Raw genomic sequence first — 20,268 nt, forward strand, 5'->3', positions numbered from 1 at the left:
TGGCTTAGCCGAAGCAGACTAACAAGCACCTGTTAGAATCATAGTTAAAATAGTTCTAGAACTGGCAAACAGAGACACCCTCTTATTCTCTGATATTCTAAATAGATCCCCCAAAAGATCAGTTACAGCATTAAAACCAACTAAATATGGACGCCAATCTCTTGTTCCCTCCATTTCTTCTCACCTTCTAACTAACCTCTAATATTTCAACTTCCATGTTTTCTTTTTTCACTTGAAACCAGGAGCTCCCCCAGGACAGCAGCTCAGTGGATAGGAAAGTTGAGCAAGGACCTTCTACACATCAGAAATCCTCCACACATAGTACTCATCACAGGAAAATCACCTCCCACCTTTTTTACCCTAGTACCTGGAAGAAGCCAACGATGACCAAGGGCCTGGATTTCACAAAATCTGCCACTTCCTCACTGTTGTTAAATAGACGTGCTTTGTGGAGAAATTGCCTTCTCAACCAAACAACCAAAGCTGTAGATTCGACCACGTCTGAAGAGGTATTTAAAGGAATACCATCAGAACTTTCCTGAATTCAATGAACAAAAGTACCTTGCAGGCCTAAGGCAGTATTTCCATTTTCTTTTTCTCCCAAACTCCAAGACATGAATGTATTAACTAAATGTCACTGACCTTTCACCACGGCTAAGACCCTGTACTAAATATTGTGCTTATAGAGTCGCTTCACAGCGACTCTAAGGAATAGGTGTTCTCAGTCTTCCCATTTTGCAGATGAGGAAAGCAAGGCTCAGCTTGCCTATAGCTGTTTTACCAACCCACCTGGGAATTTAACCTGAGAGGAAGCAGTCCCTAACTTCTCTAAAATGATGGAAAAGAATTGGTTTTCTCTCCCCCACACACACCAGCCACCCACACCCCTCCTGCTTTTTTATATACTAATCCCAGTTCTCCCTCTCTCCCCTCCCCCAGCTCTCCCTACCTTCTCTTCATTCCACCCTCCCTTTCTCAGTGAGGTAAGCCCTCTCATGGGGAGTCAACATAGCCTGCCACATCATTACATTGAGACAGGACCAAAGCTTTCCCTGCTGTGTTTAGGCTGAGCAAGGTATCCCTTCATAGGAAATGAGCTCCAAAAAGCCAGTTTTATGTGCCAGGGATAGATCCTGGTCCCACTGCCAATGCCCCTACAAACTGCTCAAAAAACCATTGTCACCAGCATTCAGAGGGGGCCTAGTCTGGTCCTATGTTGGTTCCCTGCTGTCAGTCCAGTCAGTGAGCTCCCACTAGCTCAGGTCAGCTGTGTCTATGGGTTTCCTCATCCTGGTCTTGAAAAGGAGAAGAAGGAGTAATATATGAGCAAATGGGTCAAGAACTGGTTTTCTTAAAACCTAAGTAAGAAGATCACATGTTTCTGTAACTTTGGAGAATATCTCACTTGTACATCTATTATTCTAATGCTGCCACTGAGACCCAAATATTCCCAAAGGTTCCAGAATCCCAGATTTCATTACCCAGCTACTACATGGGAGTAGCCAAGTGCAGAAATCATAGCCTTTAAAATGAGGACATACATTACTAACCCGAAAAAGCATGTTGGTGTACCAGAGTGGACACAGAGCTGTGTACACATAGATGTGTCTTTCCCAGGGCACCAATTTCACAAGACAGAAAATGAGGTAAGCTCTTGTTTATATCAATGGTATAAGGTGGTAGAGAAATTTTTTAACTCGTTCTTTTTAAATAGATTTGAGGTGCAGCCAGACCTTCAATTATGGTTCATGAATTCCTTTAACTATTCATTTACTGGACAAATGTATGTTGACTTCCCCTCATAGTATTAAGGTGTCATACTTAGTCTTGGGGATATCATTGTGAGCAGAAAAACAAACATTACCTCTGCTTTTGAAGCCTCCTAGTATGCTAGGGAAGACAATAATAAACTAATCGCACAAACAAGTGTATAGCCATACCCAAAGGAAGTGTTTAAAGCAGTTATATGAGCCTGTGGCAAAAATACCTGGCCTAGAAGCCAAGGTCAAGAAGGTTTTCCCAGGGACAATGAGCTGAAATCTGAAAGATATCCAGAAGGGAAGTGGGAGATGGCTAGGAGAGAGTTAAGAGCCTGTGCAAAGGCCCCTGAGCAGGGCAAGATTGCCTTGTAGGGACTGGCCAGTCCATCTACCCAGAATTGCAGAGGCCACTGAAAAAGACTCAGTATCTTTTTTTTTTTTCATTAGTCTTAGTTACCATTTTGCTGCTATGATAAAAACACCCTGGCAAAAGCAACATAGGAAGGAAAGTGCTTATTTGGGCTCACAGTTCAAATCACAGTCCATCATGGCAGGGAAGTCAAGGAGGCAGGCGGGAGCTGGAGATAAGTCACACAGCAACAAAAATAAAAACAGAGAGCAGTGTATGCCAGGGCTCAGCACACTTTCTCCATTCCTTACACCCTAGTATTCACCAAGGGAAGGGTTCTGCCAGAGGCTAACATGGGTCTCCTCACATCAGAAAACCCAGCAAAGATAATCCCCCACAGGCACTCCCAGAGACCTGTCTGCCATATGATTCTAGACTGCTCCAAATGACAACTCCTGAGACAGTGGTTCTCAACCTTACTAATGCATCAACCCTTTAGTACAATTTCTCCTTCTACAGTGACCCCTCAACCACAAAATTATTTTTGTTGCTACCTCATAACTACAATTTTGCTAATTTAACAAACCATAATGTAAATATCTGCTCTGCAGGCTATCTGTTATGAAACTCCTGAAAGGGTGGTTCAAGCCCAAAGACGTCCCAACACACAAGTTGAGAACCACTATCCGAAGTGCATTAGACCTGTGGGGTAAAAACATGCCAAAATAAGTGATAATGTCCATTTGATGAGTTTTCACAAAATAGGTAGTGCATGTAACTGCTACCCAGATGACGAAATGGGGTGTGGTGCTGGCCAGCCCGTCAGACAATCACACAAATAAGTGTGAATGCTGGGTGCTCCGTTGAAGGCTCCCATGCCTCACCTAGGGGTAACTGTGTTCTTAGCCTCTAACAGCATGCACTGACTATCAGTCTGATGGGCCATGAGCATCATTTCTTGACACAGACATGTCATGCTAGCTTTGGTAGACAGGATTATGATTGAGGAAAGGGGTAATACTGTATGCCTATATACTCAACTCTTGGGACTGGAGCAGAAAGAGCCTGAGTCCCAGGCCAACCTGGACAACACAGTGACCTCACCCCAAACAAGGCAAGGAAAAAAAAAAAAAAAGGAGAAGGAGAAAAAAAAGAAAGAAATAGTCAAGAAAGCCTTTAAATGGACTTAAACCTTCAGGTCATCAGACCCATGGCTACAGCCTCAATTGCCCCCTGTGCCAGTCACTCCCTTTCCATCTCCTCCCTGCCCCCAGGCATCCCTTCTCCTCCTCCTCCGTCATTATGTCTTCTGTTTTCTTCCATCAGTCTATCATTTTCTGAAACTGCTGTTACATGATTTGGAGTAAACTTGTTCATTGTGAGCTGCCAGGCACATACATACTCGGTGCTCAAGAAATCACTTTAGGTTGAGGGAATTAACGATGGACCATCAGGAAAGCCAGCTTGAGAGAAGTAGTTCCCAGGCCTCCTCTTCTGGGGTATACTACCTCTGCTTGCCCCTCTGGACCCAGTGGAGCACATGTAGTTCTGAGCTTGACTGACATCTTATTCCCAAGTGTCTATGGCTTGGGCACTGCCTTTGCCAAGTATGGTGCCTCCCCTGGCTTTTGACTCTGTGCCAGAGGACACAGTGACAACTCAGGTGTGAATGCTGTGTCAATGATTGACTGGGCCTGAGCTTGGCTGCATATTTCCAAACACAAGCTGTGAATGCATCACTAATAGAGGCCCCAGAGGCCATTTGAGTCTCCTTCCTCCAAGGAGGTAGACAGGGTCAAATCTCCCACCATCAGTCTGTGGATATTAGAGGACAGAACTGGGCTATGACCCAGCAAGGACTAAGCCCCACCTGTGTCCTGAGTTGGGCTTCATAATAGTCACATTGCAGGTGGCATGAAGAGCAGTGTGTCCTCTGGGAACTCCAAAGTGCCCTGTCAAGCAGGCCTTAATTCATTCTGTCTACAGTAAGTAAATGTAGGCTGAGGTCTACAGCTTTGCTCAAGTACTCAGAGACAGAGTGCTACCTAATTCCGGAGATCTCAGTCCCACACTGCATCCTGGAATCACAGTTCCTCTTTCTGTGCTTGGGAAGTAACATTAAAGAAGAGGGAGACTAGTTAGCTCAGAAGTATGTGTTGTCTTCTTGTGTGTGCCTTCTTGCAGTGGGCTCTTGTAATTGCATCTTGTTCAAACTTAACAACCACTAAGAACCTAATTGTTCCAAGCACTAGACTAGGCTTAAGCAATTAATAGTTAATAATAAGCACTTCTATTTATTTAATATGCAGCACAGTGTAGTTTGTGCAGCACAAACTATAGCCCATAGACCAAATCTGGCCCACTGTTTGATTTTATAAATAAATACAGCCATGTCTTTTCCCATAGTGCATAGTAGAGATGGTAGGCGTGACAGGTTTTCTACCTCATAAGGCTAAAATTCCTATTGCACAGCCCTTTCCAGAAAAAAATCTTCCCTGACTTTACTACTTTCTAGCTGGAATATTGTCTTTGCTTTTAAAATGTTCACTGTTTCAACTTTTTTTTATTTATGGAGCATATCTGAAGGTCAGAGGACAGCTTGTTAGAGTCCAGCGTGTGCATTCCAGGGATAAAACTCAGGTTACTAGGCTTGGCAACAAGTACCTTTACCTGCTGAGCCATTTTGCCAGCCCCAGCCCACAGGGTGCTGTGTAGAAGTTGTTCCTCTTTCCTGTGCTCCATCTGGGAAAGTAACAGCCGTGCTGGGCTGTTGTGAAACACTTGGAAGCCAGTGCTGGCTGCAGGGATCTGTCAGGCCCCGTGCCTTGCAAACACTGCTGTATTTTCTCAGCAGCCAAAGCAGTAGAATTTCCACATTACTCATTTTCAGATGAGGAAACAGAGTTGGTACAAGAGGGATTGACTACTCCTGAGGCAGGAGGGGAGGATTTGGATGCAGAGACTGGAATTCCAAGGGTAGAGATTAGACCAGATGGAGGTTAGACCAACCTCTGCCCTTGTGGTGCTCTTAGAAGACAATAACTAGCAGATAGTGTTCTGTGAGGCAATGTCTTGGTCGTGATGCAAAATTGCCATGGGAACACGGCTGAGGAGCAGGCTACATGGTGCCCTAAGCAAGCAGAGCAGAAGCCCTGGAAGAAGAGATGAGAAGTCTCCTGCATGGCAGAGGAGGTCCCAGCCACTCGTTTCCACCACCAAGACTCAGAAATCCTTGCGCATCTTCTCTGACGGTGCAAAAGCTGCCACACAATTGTCTTGTCATCTCTTGATAGTACCAGATCTCAGTTGTCCTTCAACAGGGAAGGACAAGCCAGCGCCTGAGCCATGCCATAAGCAGATGTGAGCTTTCACAAAGTAACCCGGGCCTGCTTCTTCACAGTCCTTCCTGAAGCCAACACGTTGCCAAGGGTCCCTTGCTTGGGTTAGATGGGTCCTTACAGTTGAAGATTATTCCTCAGATTTCCTAGCAATCAGAGCCCCATCTCTTTCTGGCCACGTCCCACTGGCTTGCACACACTACCCTCCATTTGATCTGTTGGACATTGAAGTGCTTGCCTGCTCTGAAGCTCTTCCCCAGCCAGCCTGCTCAGTGTTTCTCTGACGCCCTCTAGTGAGCATCCTGTTAACTGCAATGTACTTTCATTTCTTGCTCATGGAGTCTCTTTCTAATCCTTTGGCTCCTGCAGCAATCAATATAGCAATCAATATTCCATCAGGTTCTTTCGAAGCTGAAACTCCTTCTCCTGGGGTGGATTGGATCCTTTGTTTGGCTCCTGAACTTGTCTTGTGCTCACTGCTTAAAAGAATGCTTCAGAAATGCCACAGCCTATAAAAGGCAGTGCCATTTTCTGGTTGTGCTATTTAACACATATATTATGGCACCATTCTATTGGCATGGTAGAGGATGGGCTAGTTTCTCTTGTCACATTTACTTATGAATTAACTACCAAGGGTGTATGCTATAGCATGCCTGTGGAGGCCAGAGAACAATCTCAGGCATAGGTTGTGCCCTTCCACCGTGTGTGTCATAGGGGTTAAAGTCAGGTACAGTCTTGGCAGCAAATGCCCTCACCCACCGAGCCATCTCAGTAACCCCCTGCTGAGTTTCTTTGGGCATCACCCGTTTTGTAACACCCAGCAGTGAGTTCACCCATTCACCTGTCAGTCCACATCCATCTGTTCCATACCTGTCTACATTTTAAAATTAGGATCAGCCATGTCAGACACTAAGGTATGTGATTCTCCAGACAGCTTCAATATCATGGTAAGCTGCCAGCAAGTGGGCGTGTGAATAGACGTGTCTGCAAATGAATCAGTGAATGATGGTGTGAGTGAAAGTACTGGATAGACACCCTACCTCAGTCTTTTGTTCTATCACCCCCCTCTTGCTTATTTCTGTGTATGTGTGTGCATGCTTGTGTATGTGTGTGCATGTAGAGCCCTGGAGATCAACCACAGGGTGCTCTGTAGGCACCATCTATTTTTTTCTAATGTGGACTCTCACTGGCCTAGAACTTATCAAATATGTTAATGTGGCTGGCTACCCATTCCTACTTTCTCAGCTCTGGGGCTGCAAGAGGGCACCACCAAGCCTATCATTTTTTCACAGGAGTTCTCTCACACCCAGCCTCTTGCACCCTCCTCTTTGGCCCAGCAGTACTTCCATGGCAATATCTTCCATAGTAAAAGAGTGGAGTTAGAAAGATCCTCTGGTAGGTAGTCATGTCCCTTCTTCGCTGAGAATTGTGAGAAAAGCAGGCCAGTGTTTGCCAAGTCCCATTTTTCATTTAGACACAGAGCTGAGCTGTATTTCTCAGCCCTCTTGCATTGTGAGCTCCTGCATCTGGGGGCTGAGAAAAGAGCAGGTGGCTCCAGGGCTCTAAGCAAGTTAGAGCCACAATAGAAAAGAACCTGGATCACCAAGAGGCCATGTGGATGGGAGCCTCCCACATCCCACCTTGAGCTGCCATACAGGCTTCCCCAGAGCATGAAATCAATTGAAACCCCAATCACTATTACCTTTGCAACTGATGGGATCAGACCTGTTGCCCTCGAAAAACAGCTTCAACTCTGGGGCCTGCTTGATGCCAAACTCCTGCTTAAGCTCGGTCTGCACAGTGATGTCCACTTTGCCAAAGCCCAAGCCATTCTTGCCCTTGCCGATGATCTCCGAGGCTCTGCCCAGCTCTTCAGCCAGCTTCTGGGACTGCTTCGAGGATGGATTGTCTGAAAGAACGAGTATGGAGATAGACTACAGAGTCCCTCTCCCTCACACTGTTCTGGTCTTTGTTTGTCCTGGGAGAGCCTGGCTTTTCCTGTGTTCACAGCTTAGGAGTGGGTTTCAGAAATGTGGTAGGAGATGAGACATATGGATCATAAAATGGAACGAATTGGGAGATTGTCAGAATCAAATGAAATTAATTTAGCAGTCAGTTACATGGTGCTTAGTGTTTTCTGTGGATTTTGCAGGTACTAAATCTATTGTCCCTCTCAATAATCTTATGAGGTAGATGTTGTTATTATCCCAGTTTTATAGATGAGGAAACCGAAGTATAACAAAACCACACACTGGCGAAGGCCCTGATAAAAGGATATACTCAAGCTGGCTAAAGAACTCCTGGTTTGTTTGTTTTTTAACTTTTACTAGGCATGTAAAAACTTAGATTAATGCCTGACACATAATAAAGACATAATACATTTTAATTGCTAATGATATTAATGCTGAAAGTTTTTCTTTGGTTGGAAAGTAAGGGCTAGTGATGTACATCATTTGCACCCCCTGGTGGAAGGCTTTGGAACTGAACAGTCATTGAGCTCCTGTAGAGATACTTTGTTGCACCTGTGGACTGACCACGCCCATTAAGGGGTGGGGACAGGGGTGGACATGACCTGGGGGAACTAGGTCTGGGGAAGCCCCCCCCACACACACACACACCAGCTCTCTCTTGCTTGCAGCATGGAAACAGAGGAGCATCTGGAGGCATCCTTGGGACCAGGAACCTGCTGGTGTTCATCTGTCTCTGTTGTAAGTTGTAAGTTATTTCTCTCTGAATAAACATCTATTCAGCCTATCTGTTTTTCCTGATCCTTATTAAACCGTGATAAACTCCTCCTGCCATGGCTGGGCTGGGAACTCTTCAGGCACAGGTAGGTGAGGTATGAGGTGCAGGTAGATAGGGTACACTGGATAGATGCTCACTCCCCTCTCTGACCCCACCACCTTGGGAAGGGGTAGCTAAAGTGACCCCAGTACTCTGTTACATTGTCTGGTACTCTGGAATTCTTGGTGGTTCCAGTGAGGTGAAGGCTCATTCCTGAAAACAGCCCCAGAGAACTGACCTTGACCAGGGCATGGGCTGTCCTAACTGGAGTGGGAGGGAGGAGACCGAATGGCAAACCTGATGACATTACCAAACTGCAGGTCCTTACCACCACATATCTGAGACTGGTAGGCTGTCAGGCCTGGGGGAAAATCCCTTTCAAGCCAGAACATTCTATCCTTTCCAAACCTCTTGTCCACCTGGAACACCTGGAGAGAGTGCAGGTCACCTCCCAGCTGTGGGCATGGCCACATCTGACAGATACATGTTTTATAAAGCACAGCTGGGGAAGCTGAGTCCCAGGACAGCTGGCACAGGCTCAGTCGCTAGTCATTGGCTCAGCAATGGAACCTGAGTGTGAGAGATCATTCTCATTAAAGCCCCCACATGTGGATGGGAAGCAAAGACTTTATGCCTCTCTCACAGATTGATGTGTCTCCCGTCTCCTCCTTTGACATACCACTCCATCACCAGCAGCAAGCTCTGGTCTCTTTGCTGGCCTACTCTGCTCTGTGGCTTCTCCCAGCTTTCCCGTGGACCAGGCCATGCTGGGCTCATGGCGGCTGAGTTTATGAATGCATATGCTCAGACAAGAGAAGCACTGGAATAGATGCTTCCACACATATCCCAGAGCCCTGGAGTGTCTGAAACGGAGGTAAGGGAGACTGTTGCTGCAGCCATAGACCTCACACACTTCTATCACATCCCATCCCCACGTCTCCCCATAGCACTTTTAGTCACAGGACACGCCTCATACTTCTCTCCTGGATCTAGCATTTGTCTCCTCTCCTGCCTGTGAGTTCCTGGAAGGCAGTGCAGTTTACCTTCTCAGTGCTGATATTGCATCTGGGGCATACTGATCACTCAGTAAATACTTATGAGTAAATAAGTACATCTTCTGGAGGTCAATGTGGTAGAACAGGACGGGCTGAGCAGCGATTTGGATGCAAGACTGTGTTTTAAATTCATACATAACCTTTCTGAAATTTGTTTCATGAGTAAGTTGGGAACCATAGTACTGAGTACAATATATTGAAATTTGTTTCATGAGTAAGTTGGGAACCATGGGAACAATATATGCAATGCAGATGTTTGATAAATGTACATTACAATCATCACTGCCATAGTTAAAACCATGACAGTTGTCATCATCAACACCTCGTCACCATAGTCATCATTCCCCTCAGCATCTCCATCACAACCACCACCATCATCACCATCATAATCTCTATCATCATCTTTACCATCATCTCCATACTCATTGTCATCATCATCATCATCATTGACATCACCATCTCTATAATTATCTCTATTCTGTATTAATTACTCCTTTTCTGCTATACCAAAGCATCTCATGAGAAAAACAATTGTTTGCCTTACACTTCTGTGTCATAATTCATCATTGAGGAAAGTCAGAGCAGGAACTCAAATCATAAAGGAACTAAATCATAAACCATGGAGAAATGCTGCATACAATTTTGTCAGGGACCACCTGCCCAAGGAATGATGATACATTCCATAGTAGTTTAAGCCCTCTGTTAGCAATACACAGTTAATACAATATCTCACATACATGCCCACAGACTGACATGACCTAACCAATTTCTCAACTGAGGTTTCTCCTAGGCTAAGTCAAGTTGGCAATTGTTAACTTGGACAATTATCATCATTGCCATTATTGTGTCTATAATCATCACCATCTCTGTTGTTACCTCCACCATCACCAAGTATCACAATTATCCCAATCCTAATGGCCAGCTTCATCATGATCACCATCAACATCTATTGTAACTTCAAGACAGAGTCTTGCCACATTTGCTTTAGGGAAAAGTGGCAAAAATGGCCCTAATGACAACTATTAATCTTTTCTTGGTCATTTTCCACCAAAAGTAGTCTTTCCTTTTCTTTAACTCATCCAAGTTAATTGTCACAGAGAAAATGGGGACCCAAAGAAAATATCATTAGTTCATTCATTCATTCACTTGACATGTGTGGAGACCTACTATGTTCCAATAGTGTCAATTCCAGGGATCAAGACTTGGGATAGGTTTGTGCCATAACTCCATGGAGCATGCAAGTCTAGAAGTGCTTTTAATAGGAAGTGACAAATGCTCCTAAAAGGAAGGTGAAGCAGACTGGGAAAGAGTCCTACCCAGTCTAAATGGGAGTGGGTAAACCTTCCTCACAAGAAACAAACTCACAGTCCCAGTGCAGAAGTGAAGGATAGATGCTACCAAGCAAACTGTGTGATGAAAGGCCTACAGAAAGCCAGAATATTCCATTTTGACAAGTAGAGCTGCAGTACTGAAACCAGTCCCTCTGTGTTTTTTACAGAGAACACACTGGAAGGAGAATGGAATTCATGGAGGAGCCTAGCTCAGGTTTCAGGCGGAGAATGGTGAGAATGAAACAGAGGCCATGATGGAAGGTGCGGAAAGAGTGGGAAACACACAGTTTGAAATACGGAACCATAGGATGTGGAGATACCTTCTATGAGGCTACATATAGACTCAGGATGACCTTGAGGTTTCTGACTTTGGCAAGAAGAGCTTGATGGTCAGAACCAAACCCCAAACACTGAAATTTGTTTTAGACACAGGCAGCACTTGAGACCTGAGAAAGAGAGGTCCCACTGAGAATCAACCTTGAGTGTTCTTGAGTCCTCAGAAGGGTGACGAGAGACTGGCCAAGGGTTTGAGAGTCACTGAGATGTCCCTAAAAACTCTCTTGTATAAAGAGTCCATTTACGGTTGAGGGAAACATTTATAATCCTCCCCCAAAATGATTCTCCCAAAGATCACCTTAGAAGGCCTACCAGATTTCAGACTCATTTTGAATTCAATTTTATATTGGCAGAATCAATAATAAGAACATAATGAGTTTAATTTAATGTCTCTTAGATGACAAAAATCTCTGCAGGTGTGAAGGGAAGCATTCAAATACTTTGAATTGTTCATATTCTTATCAGAGGAATTAAAAGATGTAAAAGCAAGAGCTAAGGGTGTAACCCAGTGGTGGAGGGTTAAAAAGGAGAGGAAAGAAGAGGAGAGAGGGGGGGGGGGGATGAACTTGGTCTTCCACTGTAATAACAACTGCTGGGTGAGCCAAGTTTGAATTCTCCTGGGGACAAGCCTTTCCCCAGCTGTGAGTGCCTACAGCACTTTCATATTTTTCTATGCATTTGACAGTATATAGAACTCCTGTGGTCCCCCAAATCCATGACCCTTTATTCTCAGAACTGAAAATACTCACGGAAAATCACCATTAGGAAGCGGGTCTCCTGCACTGTCTGTGTTAGGCCTGCAGGAGTCAGCACCATCAAATTATGATCCTCCAGGATGTGCACAGGCCTGGAAATGTTGAGGCCTGTGTCTATTCCCGGTGAGCCAAGGACCTCAGAGAGGCAAGCAGCTACCAGCAGCAGTGGCGTCCAGAGCAGTTCCATGGCTGGCCTGCAGGGGGAAGCGAAGAAAACAGAGCTCTTCTCTGACCTTCTGAACAGACATCCTTTCCTTATGCCTGCAGGGGAATGTGGAAGAAGCAGGGCTCACAACACTCTGCAAAGCTCACAGCTTGGCAGCAACCCTACAGCAAAAAACAAGGTTGCCTGGGCAACTTCAACCCCTGGGCACTGACTGCAGAAGGGAAGCAAGAGCAGCTCCCATTCATCAAGACCTGGAATCAAACGGGCCATTGGAGCCCACTGTTTTCCCAGCCACTTGGTGAGAATTTCACAGAGACGAGTCCCACTTCAGAATCCCAAAGTGGGCCTCCGAGTGGACCCCTCCCACACTCCCCTTGACTAATACTGGTGCTGCTTCCCACTCCTCCAACTCTGCCCAGCCCACTGCCTTGTCTTTGAAATGTTCTCAAGACTACAGACTGGGCTACATATGAGTACCAGGCCAGCCTGAGCTACATGGTGCAATACTGTCTCAAATAAGCAAACAGCAACAACAACACAAATTGTCAAGTAAAAAAAGATCCCAAGATCCCTCTGTGGAGAAAGTTGCTCACTGGTAATGAATCCCCACTAATGTTGAAAATAGCCATATGCATATTTCAAACAAACTCATATTATACATTATACATATGTTGAGTGCTCAATGCTCTTTTCTTATCTTTTATTATTATTTTTCATTTATTTTGTATATGACTACAATTTCCCCTCACTTCTCTTTTGCTCTTTCCTCCACCCACTTCCCATCTACCCCATTCTATTCACTCCTCCTCTTTGTTCAGAAAGAGGCAGGCCTCCCATGAGAGTCAACAAAGCACAGCACATCAAGTTGAAGCAGGACCAAGTTCCTCCCACTGCATCAAGGCAGGGCCAGGCAACCCAGGATGGGAAACAGGTTCCCAAAAGCCTTCTCAAGCACCAAGGACAGGTCCTGTTACCACTGCTAGGAGCCCCACAAACAGACCAAGTTACACTACTGCCACACACATGCAAAGGACCCAGGTGAGTCCCATGCAGGCTTCCTAGCTGTTTCTCCAAAGTTTTGGAGCTCCCATGAGCTCTCCTGTTGTGATCTTGACCCTCCCCCTTGCTCATATAATCCCTCCCCTCCCTTCAATAGGACTCCAGGAGCTCAGCTAAGGGTTTGGCTGTGGATCTCTGTATCTGCTTCCATCAGTTACTGGATGAAGGCTCTCTGATGACAACTAGGGTAGTCACCAATCTCATTACACAGAAGGCCAGTTCAGGCATCCTCTCCATTGTTGCTAGTTGTCTTAGCTAGGGTCATCCCTGTGGATTCCTGGGAGTTTCCCTGGCACCAGGTTTCTTCCTAATCAGCTAAATGCTCCCCCATCAAGATATCTCTTTCATTACTCTCCCCCTCCATTTTACCCCCAACCCACCTAACCAGATCCTTCGTGTTCTTATCCCCATCTGTCAACCCCAGTTTACACAGGAGATCTCTTTTTTCCCCTTCCCAGGGAAATCCATATGTCCCTCTTTGGACCCTTCTTGTTATCTAACCTCTCTAGGCTATGGTTTGTAGCCTGGTTGTCCTTTACTTTACAGCTAATATCCACTTATGAGTGAGTACATACCATGTTTACCTTTCTGGGTCTGAGTTATCTCATTCAGGATGATTTTTTTTTCTAGTTCCGTCCATTTGCCTGCAAATTTCATAGTGCCATTATTTATTTATTTATTTTTGCTTGTTTGGGGTTTTTTGTTTGTTTGTTTGTTTTTCTACTGACCACATTTTCTTTACCCATTCTTCATTTCAGGTTGTTTCCAGGTTCTAGCTATTATGAATAACTAACACTGCCATGAACACAGCCAAGCAATCTTGTGGTATAACTGAGTATCCTTTAGGAATATGCCCAAGAATGAGATTTCTGGATATTTAGGTAGCTTGCTTTCCAATTTTCTGAGAAACCCTCTTATCAATTTTCAAAGTGGCTGTACAAGTTTGCACTCCTACCAGCAGTAGAGGAGAGTTCCCCTTACTCTACATCTTCTCCAACATAAGCTAGTCTCAGTATTTTCAATTTGGATTTGCACTTCTCTGATAACTAGGAATGTTGAACAATTCTTTAAGTGTATCTTTGTCATTTGAGATTCTTCTGTTGAGAATTCTGTTTAAATCTGTATCCCAATTTTAATTGGATTATTGGTATTTTGATGTCTAGCTTCTTGAGTTCTTTATATATTTTGGAGAGCAGCCTTCTGTCAGATGTAGGGGTTGGTAAAGATCTTTTCTCATTCTGTAGGCTGCCATTTTATCTTATTTACCTTGTTCTTTGCCTTGCAGAAGCTTCTCAGTTTCAAGAGGATCCATTTATTAATTATGATCTCTGTGTCTGTGCTATTGGTGTTATATTCAGGAATTTGTCTCCTGTGCTAATGCATTCAAGACTACTTCCCACTTTCTCAGGTTCAGGATAACTACATTTATGTTGAGGCCTTTGATCAACTTGAACTTGAGTTTTGTGCAGATTGATAGATATGAATCTATTTGCAGTCTTCTACATACTGACATCCAGTTATGCCAGAACCATTTGCTGAAGATGCTTTCTTTTCTCTACTTTATGTTTTTAGCTTCTTTGTCAAAAATCATATGTTCATAGGTGTGTGAATTAATATCAGGGTCTTTGGTTCAATTCTATTGGTCCACCTGTCTGTTTTTATGTCAATACCAGGCTGTTTTAATTACTTATAGCTCTATAGTAGAGATTGAAGTCAGTGAGGGTGAAACCTCCAGAAGGTCCTTATTATACAGGGTTGTTTTAGTTATCTTGGATGTTTTGTTTTTCCATAATAAGTTGAATATTGTTCTTTCTAGGTCTGTGAAGAATTGTTTTGGAATTTTTATGGTGATTGCATTGAATCTCTAAATTGCTTTTGCTAACATTTTCTGTTTTTACTATGTTAATCCTATTGGTCCATGTCAATATTCTTTTCTTAACCCTGGATTCTCTATAGAATTTAAAGGACATAACTGGCACCCTACCTCAGCCAAACTCAGATTAATTTAGAATTATTTAGTATGAGACTTGTCTTAGTTACAGCAATTATTGCTATGAAGAAACATCATGACCAAAACAAGCTGGGGAGGGAAGAGTTTATTTGATTTGCACTTCCATGTCACTGTTCATCATCCAAAGAAGTCAGGACAAGAACTAAAACAGGCATGAACCTGGAGGCAGGAACTGATACAGAGGCCATGAAGGGGTGCTGCTTACTGGTTTGCTCTCCATGGCTTGCTCAGCCTTATAGAATCCAGTACTACCAGCCCAGCTGTGACCCCAACAACAACAACATGCTGGGGTACCGTCTATCAATCACTAATTAAGAAAACGCCCTACAGGCCTAACTATAGCCCAATCTTTCTGAGGTTTTTTTTCTCAATTAAGACTCACTTCTCTTCAGTGATTCTAGCTTATTTCAAGTTGGCATAAAAATAGCCATCCCAGGACCCAAATATTTATGTACTTCAAAGGTTCCCAGATGGTCCTTCACTTGTTGTTTTAACTCTTTACTTGGGAAATTTTGAACACATACAACCTAGGGAAAATGACACTATGTGTCCCAAGACACTCATTTCTAAGGTTCATAGCACCACAAATTATCCCAGTTATAGTCCCAGAAACTCTCTGCTGAGCTATTATGAAGCTCATTTCCCAGGCATTCTACATGTCACTATAAATATTTCAATGTGAATTTCTAGGTGATAAGGAATTTTTAAAATACCATTATCATATTTAACAAAATAATAACATCTTTGTATCATCAACTATCTAGGCAGTGATTTATTTGATTGTATGTGTATTGTCAGTGTATATAGTATGTGTACATATTCTTGTGAATGTGTACAAGCTACCATTTGTGAAGGTCAGAGAGACAACTTCAGTTGTCATTCCTCACTTACTCTAAGTGTCTGCTTCCAGAGCCCCATGTCTACATCATGGAGAACAGACCCTCCGAGCTGGTAAGACAAGCTCACTATCTTAGTCAGTGTCCCATTGCTGTGAGGAGACAACGTGACTATAGCAATGCTTATAAAAGAAAGCATTTAATTTAGGCAGGTTTACAGAATCAGAGGTTTAAATAGTTCATTATCATCATGTCATGGAGCTTGGTGGCATATAGGCAAACATGGTGTTGGAGAAGTAACTGAGAGTTCTACATCTTAATTCCCAGGCAGCAGGAAGAGAGCCCCTAGGCCTGGCTTGGGCTTCTGAGATCTGAAATCCCACCCCTCCCCCAGTAACACACTTTCCCCAACAAGGCCACACTTCCTAATCCTTTCAAACAGTTGCAATTCTTGATGACTAAGCATTCAAATATATGAGTCTATGGAATCTATTCTTATCATCAATCACATCCCACTTCCTGTTCCCCATAGGTTTGTAACTATATCATAATGCAATAATATATTCAGTCCAACTTCAAAAGTCTCCATGGTTGATAATAGTCTCAACACTGTTTAAAAGTCCAAAGTGTCTTTTGAGACTCATGGCAATCTCTTAATTGTAACCTCCTATAAAATAAAAATAAAAAAAAAAAGGAGATCATATACTTACAACACAAAATGGCACAAAGTATACAATACCATTCCAAAAGGGTGAAAAAGGAATATAGTGAGTAAATACTGAACCAAAATAAAACCAAAGACCAGCTGAGCAAATTCTCAACTCTGCATCTCCTTATCTGATGTCAAAGAGCTCTTCAGATTTCCAACTCCATTCAGCCTTATTGACTGCAACACACTTCTCTTTCTTGGGGCAGTCCCACTCCCTGTTAGCACCTCTTCACTGAATGTGTTGAACAACTCTGGTGTCTCCAACATCTTGGGTCCTCCAACACAATACAGGTTTCACCTCTATGGTTTTACACAATAGCCTATCTGAGCCTCCGTGCAGGGTCCCCTCTGACACATTCCTGGCTTAGTCTCCATGGAAGGCTATATAATGCCTTTCTTCTATTCTTGATGGTAAAGCCAGAACCAACCAATGGCCAAAGTTGTCAAGATCTGCTACTTGATGGGGCTGCTACTTAGCCCCCTCATTCAAACATTTTAATCAGCTTTCTGTTTTCTATGGTTTTCTTCACTGCTTATGCTTTTCTTTAATTCCTTTGAAATCCCAAAGCCCACCCCCAGTGATACATGTCTTCAAGGCCACACCTCCTAATCCTTTCAAATAGTGTCATTCCCTGGTGACCAAGCATTTAAATATATGAGCCTATCTGGGTCATTCTTATTCAAAACACCACACTAACCATCATTAGTCTTTACCATGTCAACCTTGCTGTTTCATTCATTCATTCACTGTCTTACACAGAACTTCTATAGCTGTTAAGGAACACCATGACCACACCAACTCTTATAAAGAAAAGCATTTAATTGGGGTTTATTTACAGTTCAGAAATTTAGTTCATTGTCATCATGGTGTGAGGTGTAGTGTCACAGAGGCAGACATGGTGCTAGAGAGGTAGCTGAGAGCTCTACTTCCGGATCTACAAACAGTAGGAAGAGACAGTGACACTGGACCTAGTTTGAGCATCTGAAATCCCAAAATCCACCCACAGTGACACACTTCCTCCAGCAAGGCCACACCTTCTGTTAGTGCTACTCCCTATGAACCTATGAGGACCATTTTTTATTTAGACAATCACATTTACTCATTCATTTTTCACTCTCTAAGTGTCTTTGAGATCATGACATATGCTGCTTTCCCTTCTAAGCAGAGAAGACACAGAAGTGAACTAAACAAGCAGACAAGACAAAGAGGAATATGTCAATAAAGTCTGAGGGACAAGAGCAGGTAGGAAAGATTGAACACTGATGGAAGGAGAGGACAGTTGAGCATTTAAAGTAGGGTGATGGTAGGAAGGTTTGTTCAGGAAACATGTATGTGACTAAAGCAAGCAAACAAGTGAACCATTTACACTCTCTAGGAGTGGAGAGGAAGTAATTCCTCTTCCAAGCAGTCATTTCCTGTCCATTTTGCTCTTTCTATCGAGAGTCCCCTAAAGCCCACTTTTGCCTCTACATGATCTTGGAGAGACCTCCAACTCTACAACCTGTACTCTCAGGTGTGCCCTCAGCCATGCTCTGCCTGTGCCTTACCCATTTGTTACCTGGGTGTGGACCTTACTCTATATCTGCCTCTTTCTGTGGCCAGCATTCTTTGTGGACCCTTCTGGAAACCTCTCCCCTGAATACCTCTCACCAACTCAGTCCTAAAAATTCCAAACTCAGATTCAATGTCAGTTCCCAATTCAGGGGAAAGTGACTGGAGTGGTAACAGTCCTTCGTAAGAATATCTGACACTAAAGGGGTGTTCCTAAGCAGCTTTTTTGTGGGATTTTGCCCACCAGGATTCTGCTAAGACCACTATATCCCAACCACCACTGGCTCTTATCCACACCATGTGATGCTTGACCTTTGCAGTCCTTAATCCTTGGCACACATGCAACAGTCAGCAATTTCCATTTTTAATATGGGCTAGACAACATTGCTTCTGTCTGGGAAGGTTTTTGTGTTCTACCAGCATGAACCATCCAAAACTTGTGTTATTCTGTCAGGTCCAATGCCTCTAGACCTTGTCCTTAATGCTCTGTGACCTTGGTCTGGCCTGCACTTTACTCTAGGACTTTGCCTCTGCAAAGACTTATTTATCTCACCTCTTGGGACTCTTAATGATGGTTCAGGTCCTGACAGAGAAGCCCCTGCTGAGAGTACTCACCCATAGATATCAGGAGTCACCCCAGCTGATACCAGCTATCAGTGGGGAGGCTTCCAATACCACTTGACCTCATTCATCTCCACCTGAAACACTCTGCCTTCCCAGTCACCAATGCTTATTTCATATTTGTTTGTTTGGTTACTTTATGATTCATTTTTGAACTTTCTTTTTAAAGATATAGTCACATTAAGTAACCAAGGCTAGCCTGGAAACCCCTGGCTGATTAGATATTTGTGTTTTCCCACCTTCTCAACCTCCCAAAAGCTGAGATTTCAGATAATGCACCACTGCATCTGAATCTTCAAAGCTGTTAAATATAAATAAATAGAATTGTCTGTAGCTATTTCTCTACCCCCTAGAATCATGTCTGGTCCTGCTTTGATGCTCAGTAACTAGTGAGTGAATGGATGGCCTCATTTGATTCCCACAACAAAGCCCAAGACCCATTTGAATGGGTTTTCGACAGTAAAGTTTCCTGGAGGAGTTTTTCACAAATACTAATGCTTGAGTCTAAACCTAGCAGGTTTTGATCTCATAGGTCTGGGGTAGGGTTATATTTAGCCTATAAAGCCATTGCACTAACCCTAATGTGTAACCATCTTAAATGTAAGATGCCCTCAATGGAAGGAAGGCCACCTGCTAATCAGAGTGGTCTTATTCAGCAAGGTCTTACCTGCAAGGAGCTGGATTCGTCTCAGGCTTTCCAGCTGTTGGGCTACTTTGAGCTGGGGCAGTTATCTCTGTGGCACTTCAGAGAGAAAGTGGGAGTCTGAAGAGCAGGCCTTAAGTTTCCCCTTGTGACGAAAGTAGGACCTGTCTGCTAATAGGTGTTCCTGAGAAATTGAGGGGCAGAAATGAAGTTCTTCCCTGAGCACATGGAAGCCAGAGCTGCCTCTGAAACAATGTTCTGAGTTCTGGGGTTCTAGAGGGCCAGGCTGGGGGTCTGGAGAAGAATGGGCCATTGTTGAGTAAGAGTGGCCTGGCATAGCAGCCCTGCTGAAAAAAATGTGCCCATGGACACCAGCAACCAGAGTTTCCATGGGGCCAAAAGCCAAACTAACTGTAGGGACTTGGGTGTCTATGGATTGGAGTTTGAGTCCCAGCACTGTCCTAACCAGTGTGACCTTAAACGCCTCTTTCTGAGGCTTGTTTTCTTCTACTGTCCAATGATGTGGAATTCACTGGGTGTGGAAAGGGTTAAACAAACTGATAGGTGCAAAATGACCAGCTGAGTGTATTGAAGGCAGTAAGCACCCTCTTCCATCTCCACCACTACCCATCTCTTAGTCCTCCCCTCCCCTCTACTTCCTTCCTCTCCTTTTCCCTCCCCTTCCGAAGCGCTGGGTTTTCAAAGCCAGGGCTTTGTGCATACTTAGCAAGTACTATACCTCTTACTCCACTGAGCCATACCCTGGGCTCTCTTACTGCCTTTCCCTGACTGTCCTCCAGCCACATCAACCTCTTTCTTCTTCCTCAAATACGATGCCCCTGTTTCTACCTCAGAGCCTTTGCACTCGCATTCTCCTCAGTCAGGAAGCTCTTTCCCAGGAGTACTCAAGTCAAGTGTCACTTTCCCAGTTAGCCCTTTCCCACCCACTCTGTATAAAATGTC

The 20,268-nt window shown here is 43.9% G+C and overlaps 1 protein-coding gene across 1 annotated transcript in view; it reads right to left on the reverse strand.

Moving 5' to 3' along the window:
- The window catches only part of Pdilt (protein disulfide isomerase like, testis expressed), a 33,183-nt gene extending 13,634 nt beyond the window's left edge, over nt 1–19,549 (reverse strand). The window contains exons 1-4 of the mRNA XM_051192048.1: nt 19,330–19,549; nt 11,703–11,902; nt 7,150–7,356; nt 368–501 (exon numbers count right to left, since the gene is read on the reverse strand). Coding sequence (XP_051048005.1) covers nt 368–501; nt 7,150–7,356; nt 11,703–11,895 — 534 coding nt within the window. The 5' untranslated portion in view covers nt 11,896–11,902; nt 19,330–19,549. The remainder of the gene's footprint in view (nt 1–367; nt 502–7,149; nt 7,357–11,702; nt 11,903–19,329) is intronic.
- Between the last annotated feature and the right edge of the window lie 719 nt (nt 19,550–20,268).

The sequence above is a fragment of the Phodopus roborovskii genome, unplaced genomic scaffold (genome assembly GCF_943737965.1).
Source record: "Phodopus roborovskii unplaced genomic scaffold, PHOROB, whole genome shotgun sequence".
Classification (NCBI taxonomy): domain Eukaryota; kingdom Metazoa; phylum Chordata; class Mammalia; order Rodentia; family Cricetidae; genus Phodopus; species Phodopus roborovskii.